General features: G+C 39.0%; 4 protein-coding genes and 1 non-coding gene across 6 annotated transcripts; 3 read left to right on the top strand and 2 right to left on the bottom strand.

Moving 5' to 3' along the window:
- The first annotated feature begins 762 nt into the window (after positions 1-762).
- LOC106389020 (guanine nucleotide-binding protein-like NSN1) lies at positions 763-3,717 on the top strand. Its single transcript, XM_013829206.3, has 9 exons — positions 763-910; positions 984-1,228; positions 1,577-1,685; positions 1,771-1,944; positions 2,013-2,227; positions 2,316-2,580; positions 2,666-2,845; positions 2,916-3,127; positions 3,208-3,717. Exons 1-9 carry the CDS (start codon positions 892-894, stop codon positions 3,550-3,552), a joined length of 1,764 nt encoding a protein of 587 aa, XP_013684660.2. The 5' UTR covers positions 763-891; the 3' UTR covers positions 3,553-3,717.
- A 6-nt stretch (positions 3,718-3,723) lies between these two features.
- On the bottom strand, positions 3,724-5,073 carry LOC106389021 (DEAD-box ATP-dependent RNA helicase 42-like). Its single transcript, XM_013829207.3, has 4 exons — positions 4,929-5,073; positions 4,633-4,852; positions 4,250-4,511; positions 3,724-4,166 (listed from the first exon to the last, which is right to left on the bottom strand). The coding sequence occupies exons 2-4, from the start codon at positions 4,802-4,804 to the stop codon at positions 3,926-3,928; spliced, it is 675 nt and encodes a 224-aa protein (XP_013684661.2). The 5' UTR covers positions 4,805-4,852; positions 4,929-5,073; the 3' UTR covers positions 3,724-3,925.
- Positions 5,074-5,182: 109 nt separating this feature from the next.
- On the top strand, positions 5,183-7,557 carry LOC106386058 (glycine-rich protein DOT1). Of its 2 annotated transcripts, none has more exons than XM_048776316.1 (8): positions 5,183-5,658; positions 5,734-5,814; positions 5,881-5,969; positions 6,057-6,131; positions 6,276-6,361; positions 6,473-6,564; positions 6,657-6,726; positions 6,901-7,557. In XM_048776316.1, exons 1-8 carry the CDS (start codon positions 5,536-5,538, stop codon positions 7,452-7,454), a joined length of 1,170 nt encoding a protein of 389 aa, XP_048632273.1. In that variant the 5' UTR covers positions 5,183-5,535; the 3' UTR covers positions 7,455-7,557. The 2 variants fall into 2 exon arrangements, with proteins under 2 accessions (XP_048632273.1, XP_013681405.2); XM_013825951.3 differs by having other exon boundaries at positions 5,195-5,658; positions 6,454-6,564; positions 6,657-6,722.
- A 378-nt stretch (positions 7,558-7,935) lies between these two features.
- TRNAV-UAC lies at positions 7,936-8,008 on the bottom strand. The gene has a single exon. It is a non-coding gene; the product is annotated as a tRNA-Val (tRNA).
- A 580-nt stretch (positions 8,009-8,588) lies between these two features.
- On the top strand, positions 8,589-11,858 carry LOC106388922 (sterol 3-beta-glucosyltransferase UGT80A2-like). Its single transcript, XM_022699436.2, has 12 exons — positions 8,589-9,026; positions 9,144-9,695; positions 9,787-9,957; positions 10,023-10,086; positions 10,165-10,222; positions 10,296-10,473; positions 10,547-10,677; positions 10,758-10,860; positions 10,940-11,016; positions 11,097-11,144; positions 11,242-11,391; positions 11,467-11,858. Exons 1-12 carry the CDS (start codon positions 8,828-8,830, stop codon positions 11,635-11,637), a joined length of 1,902 nt encoding a protein of 633 aa, XP_022555157.2. The 5' UTR covers positions 8,589-8,827; the 3' UTR covers positions 11,638-11,858.
- Positions 11,859-13,733: the final 1,875 nt, after the last annotated feature.

The following is a 13,733-nucleotide window of genomic DNA, read 5'->3' as shown; positions in this document are numbered from 1 at the left end:
AACCTATAAGTCATTGCAAATCAACCAATTATATAGAAGAAACATTTACCTGTTGCGCTTGAGTAGTCCTCATCTGAGACTCAGTGTGGATAGAGAGCTTTGCGCAATTTGGTTGATTAAAGTAGTTAAGACTTGGTCACAAATTACTGACCATTTTTGTAACCAATTTGGTTCGTCAGTAGTTTTTGACCACATTTTGTCCATTTTGTTTAATCATCGTAAAATGGTTAGTTTGTGGTCGGAAATAATTTTGACAACCTTATATGGTCAGAAATTTGGTTAGAATAAGCTATGCTTTCTTGTAGTGAATCGGTACGTAGAAGAATGTGATTTGGAACAGAGCTTAGGTTATTTATTAGTTTGATATAGAGAGGTTGAGTATCGGGGTGGTGGCGCAGTTGGCTAGCGCGCAAATCCAGCAAAACCAAACTTATTTTTTTTTTGGTTTTAGGTTTAACATCCGGTTGAAGCTATAAATAAATCACTCCATTTTAAAATTTAATCGTTTTTGGCTCAAGTATGAACCGATTGGTTTATACTTTATAGCAATCTAATAAACTGAAATAAATAAATGGTTTTGTACCAAATAATTTGAAAAGGCCCGATTTGTATCGAATTCAACATTATATATTTTTGTTTTTTTACGAAATACAGAATAAACCACATTATAAATCTAATGGAACCTAATCGAACCGAACCAGAATATGGTTCGGTTCAATTGGACAATTTGTTTTTAAACCGTATAACTGAATAAACCAACCCAAAAAGGTATAAACATAATGCCTATCTCCAAGCAAAACCCTAAGTCCCGCCGTTATCTTCATAAACCCAAACCTACTCACTTCTTCTTCTTCTTCTCTTTGCTTCGCTCCCAGCGGCAGACAAAAAAAGATGCCGAAACGTAGTAAAAGTAAGCTAAACCTCCTCAATCGAATCTCAGTATGTTAAAAGGTCTTGTACTGATTCGTTTTGAAATTTTGCAGAGAGCAAGAGTAAGAGGGTGACCTTGAAGCAGAAGCACAAGGTCATTAGAAAGGTGAAGGAGCACCACAAGAAGAAGGCAAAGGATGCTAAGAAGCTCAACCATAACCGTAGGCCAAGAGCAGAGAAGGATCCAGGTATCCCCAATGACTGGCCTTTCAAGGAACAGGAGCTCAAGGCACTAGAAGCTCGACGTGCCCGTGCTCTCGAGGAGATTGAGCAGAAGAAAGCCGCCCGCAAAGAGAGGGTATGATCAATCTTAAAACTTTATAGCTCCTTTCTACACTGTTTCGGTTGATGTATTGATAAAGCTTCAGTCTTTTTGGGATTACAATTGTTAAAGACATGTCCTTTGTGTTCTGGGTGCTGTTCAAATTGTTAAAGACATATGTCCATTTTGTTCTGGGCGTTGTTACAATTGTCAAAGACATGTCCTTTGTGTTCTGGGTGTCTTTAAAATTGTTAAAGACATGTCCTTTGTGTTCTGAGTGTTGTTACAATTGTTAAAGACATGCACTTTGTGTTCTGGGTGTTGTTACAATTGTTAAATACATGTCTTTTGCGTTCTGCTCTCACTTTCTAAGTGCATTTTCAGGCAAAAAAGAGGAAGCTTGGTTTGGTTGAGGATGAGGATACCAAGACAGAAGAAGGATATGGAGAGGGGAAGAAGGGAGATGACTCAATTAGAGTTGTTAATGTTCGAGGTGAGTGGTTTTGTGCTTTTGACTCAACTCTAGAGTTGTCAGTTGTCAACCTTTTTTACATTCACTGATGTCTATTGTTTCACAGATAACTCGGAGAGGGCCTTCTACAAGGAGCTTGTGAAAGTCATTGAACTGTCTGATGTCATTCTCGAGGTTCTTGATGCTCGTGATCCCCTTGGGACGCGTTGTACCGACATGGAGAGGATGGTGATGCAAGCTGGTCCCAATAAGCACCTCGTCTTGCTTCTCAACAAGATCGGTAAGCTTTCTGTACAAGTCTCTGCTGGACATAATCATAACAATTTGTAACGCAACCTCTTTGTCCAGATCTTGTTCCCAGAGAGGCTGCTGAGAAATGGCTCAAGTACCTTAGGGAAGAGTATCCAGCTGTTGCCTTCAAATGTAGCACCCAAGAACAGAGATCAAACTTGGGCTGGAAATCATCAAAGGCGTCAAAGCCAAGCAATATATTGCAGACGAGTGATTGTCTTGGAGCAGACACTCTTATCAAGTTGCTGAAGAACTACTCCAGAAGTCATGAGGTTGCTTTTTTTTTTCATAAATAATTTACATTCTTAATCATCCAGTTTATTGGAATTAATCTTGCCTTTGTTGTTTTGTTTTTGGCAGTTGAAAAAATCTATCACAGTTGGTATTATAGGACTGCCTAATGTAGGGAAGAGTAGTCTTATTAACAGTTTGAAGAGAGCTCATGTTGTCAATGTCGGTGCCACTCCTGGACTGACTAGGTCTCTCCAAGAGGTTCACTTGGACAAGAACGTGAAGCTGTTGGATTGTCCTGGGGTTGTGATGCTCAAATCTTCAGCGAATGATGCTTCTATAGCTCTCAGGAATTGTAAGAGAATCGAGAAGTTGGAAGATCCAGTTAGTCCAGGTAATAGAATCGAATATCGTTTTGTGCTTTGTTTATAAACCTCCGTGATCTAACTGTTTAATCTTCTGCTTTGTGGGAAATGTAGTGAAGGAGATTCTCAAGCTTTGCACGCCACAAATGCTGGTGACTCTGTACAAGATCCCTAGCTTCGAAGCAGTTGATGATTTTCTTTATAAGGTCGCCACCGTTAGGGGTAAGCTTAAGAAGGGTGGTCTTGTGGATACGGAAGCTGCTGCGAGGATCGTTTTGCATGACTGGAATGAAGGTGCGGTTACCGTCTCTTAGTCCACACTCATAGACTTGGAATCTTGACTAACTCAATGGTGTTTTTGCAGGTAAGATTCCATTCTATACAATGCCGCCAAAGAGGGACCAAGGTGAACACGCAGAGTCAAAGATTGTGAACGAGTTGGCTAAGGAGTTCAACATTGATGAGGTTTACAGTGGCGAGTCCTCTTTCATTGGGAGTTTGAAGACTGTTAACGACTTCAACCCTGTCGAGATTCCTTCCAATGCTCCTCTAAATTTCGATGAGACTATGATCGAGGTTGGTTTGTATATTCACTCAATATTCCATTTGCTTTGTAACTTGCTTGGTATGGTTTAACCATTGGTTATTTATCACAGGATGAGTCTAAGACTCAGACCAAAGAAGGGGAAGCTGGTCCTGAGAATGATGATGAGTCTATGGGAGCTGAAGAGGAGAAAGAAACAGGAAAGTCGAAATCAGAGACGAGCAAGCAGAACAAGAAGCTATACGCAGCTGAAAGCATGCTGAATACAAAGAAGCAGAAAGCAGAGAAGAATCTGAGGAAGAAGGCGAAGAAAGCAGCAGGAGGTGGTGAGGACTCCATGGACGGAGATTATGATTTCAAAGTTGATTATGCCAAGAACAAAGCTGCAGACATGGATGAAGGAGAAGGGTTCCAAATTGAGGCAATGGCTGAACTAGTTGATTTGACTGAAGAATGAGTGGGTTTAAAACAAACAAACAATCTTGTTCTTTTCTTATTTGGTGTAGTAAACTTTCGATATACACATGTGTTTTGCTTCATGAAGCGATTTTGATTTCTACTGTTAAACCATTTCTTTTGCTCCACCAGTACTTGGATTATCAAATATAAAGTGTTAACCGAAGCTAGCTTTTGCTCAAATAAAACAAGTTTACTCAAAAAGAGGTCCAAGAGAGACCCTGAGTCAAGCCACAGGTTCGGATCAGTTGTTGGCAGTAGTTCACAGCGAGATTGAGAAGATGTAGTTGCAAATTGTATATAATCTACAAATGGGTCGGAACAAAAGCTGGAGCAAGAACTGTCAACAGAGCATCTTCAACAACAATAAACCTCTAGTGTTTGTCACGTTTTCTCTTCTTCTTTGTTTTCTCGTCTTTCTTAGAGTCCTTTTTAATTCTCCGACCAGTCTCCTTGTCATCTGAATGCTGTCTCAGTGAAGGTGGTCTCTCTGGACCCAAGACTACCTTCCGTTCCCTTGTACCAGAACTTTGCAACTCATCAACCTTCTCGGCGGGAAGATAAGGTCCAGTTTCATCCATCCTAGGACCAATAGACCCTCTACCACGTTTGTTCCTGTCATTAACAAAGAAGACTCAGAAGATGACGGAAACTATAGCAAACTCAAAGGCAACAGAAGCTATAGCAAACATACATACCGTGCTTGGAGAAAAGACTCAATCTCATCATCTCCTAAACCTTCATCCTCATCGTCCAATGGATGAGTGAACCTTTTCTCATCATTACTGGAACTACATCTCTTATCCAAACTCCTTTTAGAGAAACTACCACTCCGCTTCATTCGGCTACTGCTGCTGCTGCTGCTTTCCTCTCTTGATTTTCTTTTGCGTCTCTCGTTTTCCAGCTCAATCTCTTTCTCCCGAGCCTTCCACATCTCATTGGTCTCCACCGCTCTGTTTGCTGCACGGTTAATAAACATAAACATGTAAAGAGATTAGAGTAAACAACTAACATATTAAAGCTAATACATTGAGTACTAAGACAGACACATAAGTCACAAGGACAGTAGGAAAAGCATTACATTGTTGAACACCAAGGACAGTTGCAGTGAGAAACCTTGAGTTAGGACGATGCCTTACATTAGGCTTCTCAAGATAAGCTCGGACACCATCTCTTTCAGCTCGTCTCCTCAACTCTGCTGCTTCTCTTAACAGAACCGAAGCTATTCGATTTTCAGTCTCCAGATCCATCATAAGCCCACACAAGCAACTGATAGAGAAGCCTAAACCTAAAGCTATGATCTTTGGATGCGAGAGAGCAAGTAAGAGAGTAAACAGAACAAAAATCAAAAATCGGAAAACAGAGGAGATTGATTACCAGTAAAGTTAGATACTTTATGAGAGATAAGCTTCGATTTCTCGGCGTTCTTCTTCTTCTTCTCCCGCACGACCACAGATCTCCTTGGTCGCCGGATTGTGGTGGAGGCGAGTCAATTGAATCGATCACGCCGATAAAAATTTAGTAAACCGAACCGGGGCGGTCCAATGCACACTCAATTTTTTCTGGTTTAGTTTGGTTTGGTTTAGGAGTGTTGATTTTACTTTCCGGTGAAATTTTGAGATAAAGTAAAAAAAGGAAGGAAGTAAAAAAATCTTGTTATCAACGATTCGCGGCGGTTAAGATGGAGATAAACTATGGAATAATCTGGACCGTTGGTGTTAATCACGCGCGAGTAATAAAAGAGATGATACGATGTCCCATGAAAATCGGATCCGGATCCGAAAAAAGCTGACCCGTTTTTGAAGCGGTTCCCGAAGCATATACCGTTTTGGGCCCAGTCAACAGTACAAGGCTCTTTGGTGTCGCTTCGTATAATCAGTCATCGGCCTTTCCCGATGCTGTTCAAAGTCATAGAGGGTTTATTAATGCTTTCACTCTCACTTTCACTCTCACTCACACTCTCACTCACACTCGTCCTGCTCCAATGGAGAGATACAGTAGAGTGGAGAAACCAAAACTAGGTTCTCCGATCAACGAGAACGAGATCCGTATCACCAGCGTTGGACTTATTCGTAACTACATCAGCTATGCCATCACTCTTCTTCATGTACTCCTCTATCTACTTCTCTCTCTGTCTGTTACAGTTTGATTGACTCACGAAATGTTCTGTTCTGTTTTTTAGGAGAAAGGTGCGAAGGAGATTGTGTTGAAGGCGATGGGGCAGGCGATCAGCAAGACGGTGACAATCTCTGAGATACTCAAAGTCAGTGCTCTCACTTGATAAAGTCTTTATATATCATTGATTGTGCTAAGATTATATATATTGCAGAGTAAAGTTCCAGGCTTGCATCAAGATGTTAATATCAGTTCTATGAGCATTACTGATGTGTTTGAGCCTATTGAGGAAGGTCTTTTACCGTGAGTATTATTTTCATTACACTCTGCTCCTTTTGTTTCCTTTTTTTTTTTGGGTGGGTTTAAGTGAATTTAACGTAATGGATGCAGGGTGGAGGTGATACGTCATGTTTCCATGATTTCAATCACATTGTCTTTGAGTGAGCTTAATCAGGACTCTCCTGGGTGAGTCAAGTTTCAAATTTTTTTAAATTTCCTCAATATGGTTTTTTACTCAGGGTTTCCTTTTGTATATTTATTTATTTTTTCTTTAGAGAGGCATCTCAGTTGCTATATCTGATGAGTTCACCTACTTATGAATGCGTTCAGGTACCAAGCTCCAGCACAGATAGATCAGTCTAAGCCTCTATATCAGCCAAATCAAGCCCGTCTTCCTTACAATGCTTACCGTGAAGGTAATGCCTTTTGACTTTTTTTTCTCTTGTGAACTACACCTGTTGATGTTTGGTTATTGTATAACAACTTTCAAAATTTTGGTTGGTTGTAGATTCTTATGGTCGAGGTAGGGGACGTGGCAGGGGAAGAGGTGGATATGGAAACTACAAAGGGGGTTATCAAGGGAAGTACAACCAAGGGAACTATCAAGAAGATTATCAAGGTATTGATATGCCATAGAATTGAAAGATAGAGATGCGTTCATATTTTGTCTAGTTTGTAACTGACTTTGATATTTTATTGTGATATGATTAGAAAATGATGGCGGGTATTCAAACCGGGGCAGGGGTCGTGGTCTTGGACGGAGCTATGGCTATCGTGGTAAGTCAGAACATTGTCAATTAGAAAAAAAGAACCAGCAAAATGGCAGGGTGTGTGGACGATATATATAAAATTGATTAGTTCATATGCTTGTCACACATGTTTAAACTCTTCTGTATCAAGTGATATCCTCTTTTTGTACGTTTTGTTTGAAATACAATTGTTGGATTTGTGTTAGGTGCTGGATATGGTGGTGGCAGAGATAGTGGTTATGGTGGTGGCAGAGATAGTGGGTATGGTGGTGGTCGAGATGGCGGGTATGGTGGTGGCAGAGCCGGTTATGGTGGTCGCAGATATGGCGGATACGGTGGAGGCAGAGACCATGCATACGGTGGAGGCAGAGACCATGCATACGGTGGAGGCAAAAACCAGGGATATGGTGGAGGCAGAGACCAGGGATACGGTGGAGGCAGAGACCAGTCCTACGGTGGAGGCAAAGAACAGGGATACGGTGGAGGAAGAGAAGAGGGATTTAGAGGAAGAAGAGGTGGGTTTCGAGGTGGTAGAGGTGACAGGTTTGTTGGAGGTAGAGATGATGGATATGGTGGAGGCAGAGGTGGATATGGTAGATACGAAGACCAAGGTGATGGATATGGAGGAGGAGGCCAAGGCGACATGTATAAGGGAGGTCGAGGCGGATATGGTGGAGGCAGAGGCTATGGTCGTGGACGTGGAAGGATGGGTAATGATGGTCGTTCAAGAGGTGGTGCTAGTAACCAGAAGCAAGCCTAAGTTGTTTCTTATCCATTCTCTAAGCTAAATGGGCAAATTTGCTTCTCTGCTTTTTTTTTACGTAAAACTTTTAGCACAATCATGTTAGTTTTTCTAAGTCTCCCTTTGGTAGTCTTCATATTAAAAAGCTCAAAGAGAGTTGAAGTAAGGAGGTTCCTTTTTTGTTTTCTCATCTCTTTTACTTCTACACAAATGTAGTTAAGTGCAAAAGAAGCTTATGTGTTCAGTGCTTTGTTTCTTGTAATTAGCTATTGCTTGCTTCCTTTAGTATTTTGTATATGTCATGATCTTTTTATACTGTTGTGTAGTGAGTTAGTCAATTAAATTAATTTTTCTGTCAAGGAGAAAAACAACTCTTCTCTTAGTTCTCGTAATTAATCCCATCCCTTTCTCAAGTTGCAATGACTGTTTGAAAACTGAAAGTTGAAACAATTGGCCTTTAACTCTTTTTCATTAATCTTAGAACCAAAATTATGAAAAATGGTGCTGCCCAGGATCGAACTGGAGACCTTTTGCGTGTAAGGCAAACGTGATAACCACTACACCGCAGCACCTTATGATTATCATCTGATTTTAGTAAGAAAATAACAAATATCTTGTTTTCTTTCACTATATTTTAAATTTTCACTATATTTTAAATTCTTAAATAAACTAATTTACTTTATATAGGTCAGGTGTTTTTTTCTTGGGCACAAATTGATAAATATCTTAACTTGTTACATATCTCAATCAAAACTAGTGAATTTTGTTTGATTAAAAACTTTATTAAGGAAATGAATCGAATAAAATATTAGCATTTGACCATAGCAGCTGTGAACCATTAAATAAGTTAAAGTGGAAAAACTATACCAAACAAAGTAAACTATGTAGGTTAGCTGTTATTTTCTTGGGCACAAATTAGGAAATATCTGAATTTTGAAAAAAAAGTTCTTCGATAATATGATGAAACTAATAAATATCCCGGGGAGAGGGAAAAGACGACAAGGACGTAAAATACGAAAATGACAAAAAGAGTAGATTCGCTGTCAACGCATGCGACAGCGTTTTAAGGAACATTTATTCTGAGCCCAGTTTATTCTCATTTATAAATTGACGGAACTATCCATCGTTCCGACAGTTATTCGCGATATCATTACCTGAACCGGAGGGATCCCAACCATCACGCCAGACATCGACCCTTTTTTTTTGTCCGAACGCGCCGCTTCTCTAAAGATCGAACCTTTTTTTTTCTTTTTTTTTTTCTTTTAAAAAGTTTCAATCTTGAATATATCGCAAGATAAGCAAGAACAGAATCGTATAAACATATTCGAGAGACACCGAAGCGCAGGAGGATCAAGAATCGTCTCTGCTGGTCGAGAGAGAGAGAGAATACGATGCCGGAAACATCTCCGGCTAATCTTGACAGGGCTGCTTCGTCTTCCTCTTCCTCTTCTTCAAGCTCCGAACGTGCTTCTGTGAAAATCGAGGAGATTGAAGGCAGTGGTGGCGTCATTAATGGCTCTCAAGAAGCGGAGAGCCAACCGGAAACGACTGCAGCCTCCATTGTCGAAAACGCTTTGGCTGAATCTTCAGGTAATTGAACGGAAAGAAGAATTGGATTGAAACAGTTTAGGCTTAAAGTTTGTTCCTTTTGTTTGTATCTCGATCTTGTGGATGATCTTGTAAGCTTCTTTGTGTTGTTGTTTTCAGGTGGTGGCAATAAAAGCTTTTCTCGACAATGGTCAGTGCCGATGGACAGATCTACAAGCAATGATAGAGCTGAATCATCATCATTACCATCCTCAAAGCCTAGGTTACACAAGTCAAAGACCGAGAGGCACCGCAAAGTCACTCACATTCTTGCCGAGGACGCCGCTAAGATATTCGACGACAGAATCTCTGCAGGGAAGAAGCTAAAGCTGCTGAACCGTATAGCTAATGTGAAACCTGATGGCACAGTCGTGTTCGAAGTTCCAGCTGATTCCATCCCACAATCTATTCCTTTAGACCGTGAAGAAGATTCCAAAAACGGTGATGAGCCTATCGATGGAGTAGACTTTCAGTACGTTCCTCCTATGCAGATTGTGATGCTAATCGTCGGTACGCGAGGAGACGTTCAGCCTTTTGTTGCAATAGCCAAACGCCTTCAGGACTATGGACATAGGGTTAGACTTGCAACCCACGCAAACTTCAAAGAGTTTGTTTTGACTGCTGGATTGGAGTTTTATCCTTTAGGTGGAGATCCAAAAGTGCTAGCTGAGTGTATGTTATCTAACCAAAAGTGTTTACTTCAATCTAATATATGTTATCGGCTATTCATTTCATTGGTTTTGTTGATACATTGTGTGTGCAGATATGGTTAAGAACAAAGGGTTTTTACCATCAGGTCCTTCAGAGATTCCTATCCAACGGAATCAAATGAAGGACATCATATACTCACTACTTCCAGCGTGTAAAGAACCTGATCCAGACTCTGGGATTGCCTTTAAAGCTGATGCTATTATCGCCAATCCTCCAGCTTATGGTTAGTTTCAGTAACTTTTGAGATTCTCTTTGAATGGTAACTAACTTGTGAAATCGCCATTGCAGGACATACTCATGTGGCAGAAGCTCTGAAGATACCTATTCACGTATTCTTCACCATGCCTTGGACGTAAGTCTTTGTATCAGAATCATTCAAAATTCATTTTGTTTTAGAATCATTCACACTATCTTTCTTATGATGATCCAGGCCAACCAGTGAGTTTCCACACCCTTTGTCACGTGTGAAACAACCAGCAGGATACAGAGTGAGACTTGATTTTTCTCAGATATTATCTGATTGGTTTACTTCTTCTAACATTGACTTAATGCAATTTTCAGCTCTCGTATCAAATCGTCGATTCATTGATCTGGCTTGGGATAAGAGACATGGTGAATGACCTTAGGAAAAAGAAGCTGAAGCTAAGACCTGTTACATATCTAAGTGGAACACAAAGCTCTGGCTCTAACGTTCCACATGGATACATGTGGAGTCCTCATCTAGTCCCAAAGCCTAAAGGTAGTACCATGACTAATGAACTTACTAATGCAATGAATGATGTTCTTAGAATGTTACTTCTCATTTATTTCAGATTGGGGACCACAGATCGATGTAGTGGGATTCTGCTTCCTTGATCTTGCATCAAACTATGAACCTCCTGCAGAACTTGTGGAGTGGTTAGAAGCTGGTGATAAACCTATTTACATCGGCTTTGGTAGTCTCGTGAGTTTTTTTTTTTGGATCCTTCTTAATCGCTCAAACGTTTGTCTATGGTGAAAATAATGTGTTTGTTTGTGGTGAAGCCTGTTCAAGAACCAGAGGTAATGACTGAAGTCATTGTGGAAGCGCTTCAAAGAACCAAACAGAGAGGAATCATTAACAAAGGCTGGGGTGGCCTTGGAAACTGTAAGGCCTTTTAGTTTATTAAATGCTTGTCTGTTTGGTATATTGTTATTAATATATGGCTGATGCGGCTTTCATACAGTGAAAGAACCCAAGGACTTTGTCTACTTGTTGGATAATGTCCCACATGACTGGTTATTCCCTAGATGCAAGGCAGTGGTATGTCTATAATAGTCTGGAACTCTTCTGATGTTTTAGCATTGTGTGTTCTCACAGATTGTGTCTCTTTCTGCTCTCAGGTTCATCATGGTGGTGCTGGAACAACGGCTGCAGGTCTTAAAGCAGCGGTGAGTTTAGTTTTAGTCATTGAGTGTAAGCTGAAAGGTCTGCCTCTTGAGATAGTTGCTAATCTGTAAGTGCTTTCCTTTTGTCTGAACCATACAGTGCCCAACTACAATAGTGCCTTTCTTTGGGGACCAACCTTTTTGGGGAGAACGAGTGCATGATAGAGGAGTAGGTCCTCCACCAATCCCAGTGGACGAGTTCTCACTCCATAAGCTTGAAGATGCCATAAATTTCATGCTCGACGATAAGGTAAATAATAATATGATCATGGGCAATGCCATTGAGTTAACAAATGAAACTGAGCATATTTATAATTGGGAGCAGGTGAAGAGCAGTGCAGAGACTCTAGCAAAGGCGATGAAGGACGAGGATGGTGTGGCTGGAGCTGTGAAGGCCTTCTTCAAACATCTTCCGAGTACAAAACAGGATCTTCAGGAATCGATCCCTGAGCCATCTGGATTTCTCTCTTTGAGACAATGCTTTGGCTGTTCTTAACTTTCTACCCACCTCCTCCAGAATCTCCTATTTTCTCCTGTGCATTGTTACCTCTTCTTGTTATGTCTGTTTTCACTTCTTGTTCCACTGGTTTTGCTTTTACAATTCACTTAGAAAATGTTTTAACATTTGTGAAGTACTTTGGAGTGTGATGTATAGGTGATGCATATAAGTTTTGATTTGTTATAAGCAGCAAAATAAAATGATGACAAAGTTCTTAAGTTTTGTGGGTTTTGATTTTTAGTATAATACAGTATAGTTTTTGGTAAACAATGGTTGACTATACTATAATAAACTACAAGAAAAAATACAAGACGATTTATATATGTGACAATTATATATATTTTATGAAAATTTATGTCACCGTCCTAAAAAAATTGTAAATACTTTTTCCATTAATCTGCATAATCCATATTTATAGGATTCAAAAGTGTTTGTATATGTTCATAAATTTCGAGTTCTTTATTTCAGACTTGTATAATGGCGACAAGAAAATGTTTCATCTACACAAGTTTGAATGCATGAGAAGAAGGAACATATTCAATCATATATTTTTATTAATAATTTGTTTATTTTCTCATTACATTTTATGATTCAATATTTAAAAATTGGTCTTTTATGATCAGGAGGTATAACAGGTTCAGACAATATCGATGGAGCATATCTCTTATGATCGGGAGGTATAACAGGTTCAGACAATATCGATGGCGCATATCTTTTATGATCGGGAGGTATAACAGGTTCAGACAATATCGATGGCGCAAACCTTTTATGATCGGGAGGTATAACAGGTTCAGACAATATCGATGGCGCAAATCTTTTATGATCGGGAGGTATAACAGGTTCAGACAATATCGATGGCGCAAACCTTTTATGATCGGGAGGTATAACATGTTCAAACAATATCAATGGCACATATCTTTTATGATCAGGAGGTATAACAGGTTCAGACAATATCGATGGAGCAAACCTTTTATGATCGGGAGGTATAACAGGTTCAGATAATATCGATGGAGCATATCTCTTATGATCGGGAGGTATAACAGGTTCAGACAATATCGATGGCGCAAACCTTTTATGATCGGGAGGTATAACAGGTTCAGACAATATCGATGGTGCATATCTTTTATGATCGGGAGGTATAACAGGTTCAGACAATATCGATGGTGCATATCTCTTATGATCGGGAGGTATAACAGGTTCAGAAAATATTGATGGCGTAGAACTTTTATCGCAACAACATTTTGCAACACTGAGACCTTCATTTACATATATCCCTCTATTAAAACCTTTCTCTTGACACATTACATCGCACTTGTCAGGACGCAATCTATCTTATTAAAACTCAAGTACAAAATTGGAGTGTTTGGAGATTTGAATAGGACTATTAAAAAATTTAGAGTGTTTGGAAACATGGATTGCAGTCTTTTTAAAAAAATATTTTTATTTGAAAACAAGGATAGTAGTATTAAGAAAAAAAGTAATGGGCTTATGTTTTTTAAGAAAATTGAAAGTTATCTAGGCCACTTTTAAAATATACCAAAATGGGTCAATCTAATTGCCTAATTTTTTTTTCTAAACTAACCATAAAACAAAATTTAAACTTTATATACATATTTCAAATCAAAATAATAATTCAAATTTGATTTATATCAAAAATTGATTCAGAAATATACATATATTCAAAAATAGATTTTTACTAAACTATTTTTCAATAACCATTATAAAAAAATATTGTCAATATATATAAGAAAAATATAATACAAAGCCTAATTTGAAATACCAACTCAAATTATGGTTTTTATATTTCATATTAAGTTTAAAAAATATAATATATGTAATTATTTATATGATAGTATGTATAAAATACTATTAATTATATGATTACTTATATGATGGTACATATAAAATACGATTAATTATATGATGATAAAATACGATATATAATAATGACTAGGGATGGGCTTTTGGGTACCCTTACGGGTTTGGTTCTGATCGGTTTGTATTTCGGGTTTTCGGGGTCTAAGATTTCAGCCTTATTAGAATGTTTCTAAATTTTGGTTTGAGTTCGATTTGGATCTTTGCGGGTTTGGTTT

Source organism: Brassica napus, chromosome A3, assembly GCF_020379485.1.
Source record: "Brassica napus cultivar Da-Ae chromosome A3, Da-Ae, whole genome shotgun sequence".
NCBI classification, from domain to species: Eukaryota; Viridiplantae; Streptophyta; class Magnoliopsida; order Brassicales; family Brassicaceae; genus Brassica; species Brassica napus.
This window is presented reverse-complemented; position numbering and strand designations above follow the sequence as displayed.

Bases quoted from the DNA above. Each gene is read 5' to 3' on its own strand.
- LOC106389020 (XM_013829206.3), top strand. The intron at 1,229-1,576 runs GTATGATCAATC...GTGCATTTTCAG, and splicing joins AAGCCGCCCGCAAAGAGAGG to GCAAAAAAGAGGAAGCTTGG. The intron at 2,846-2,915 runs GTGCGGTTACCG...GTGTTTTTGCAG, and splicing joins TTTGCATGACTGGAATGAAG to GTAAGATTCCATTCTATACA.
- LOC106389021 (XM_013829207.3), bottom strand. From the start codon at position 4,804: ATGATGGATCTGGAGACTGAAAATCGAATAGCTTCGGTTCTGTTAAGA. The intron at 4,512-4,632 runs GTAATGCTTTTC...TTAACCGTGCAG, and splicing joins TGTCCTTGGTGTTCAACAAT to CAAACAGAGCGGTGGAGACC. The intron at 4,167-4,249 runs GTATGTATGTTT...TGTTAATGACAG, and splicing joins GAGTCTTTTCTCCAAGCACG to GAACAAACGTGGTAGAGGGT.
- LOC106386058 (XM_013825951.3), top strand. From the start codon at position 5,536: ATGGAGAGATACAGTAGAGTGGAGAAACCAAAACTAGGTTCTCCGATC. The intron at 5,970-6,056 runs GTGAGTATTATT...TAATGGATGCAG, and splicing joins ATTGAGGAAGGTCTTTTACC to GGTGGAGGTGATACGTCATG. The intron at 6,362-6,453 runs GTAATGCCTTTT...GGTTGGTTGTAG, and splicing joins TTACAATGCTTACCGTGAAG to ATTCTTATGGTCGAGGTAGG.
- LOC106388922 (XM_022699436.2), top strand. From the start codon at position 8,828: ATGCCGGAAACATCTCCGGCTAATCTTGACAGGGCTGCTTCGTCTTCC. The intron at 9,696-9,786 runs GTATGTTATCTA...TTGTGTGTGCAG, and splicing joins TCCAAAAGTGCTAGCTGAGT to ATATGGTTAAGAACAAAGGG. The intron at 10,861-10,939 runs GTAAGGCCTTTT...GCTTTCATACAG, and splicing joins CTGGGGTGGCCTTGGAAACT to TGAAAGAACCCAAGGACTTT.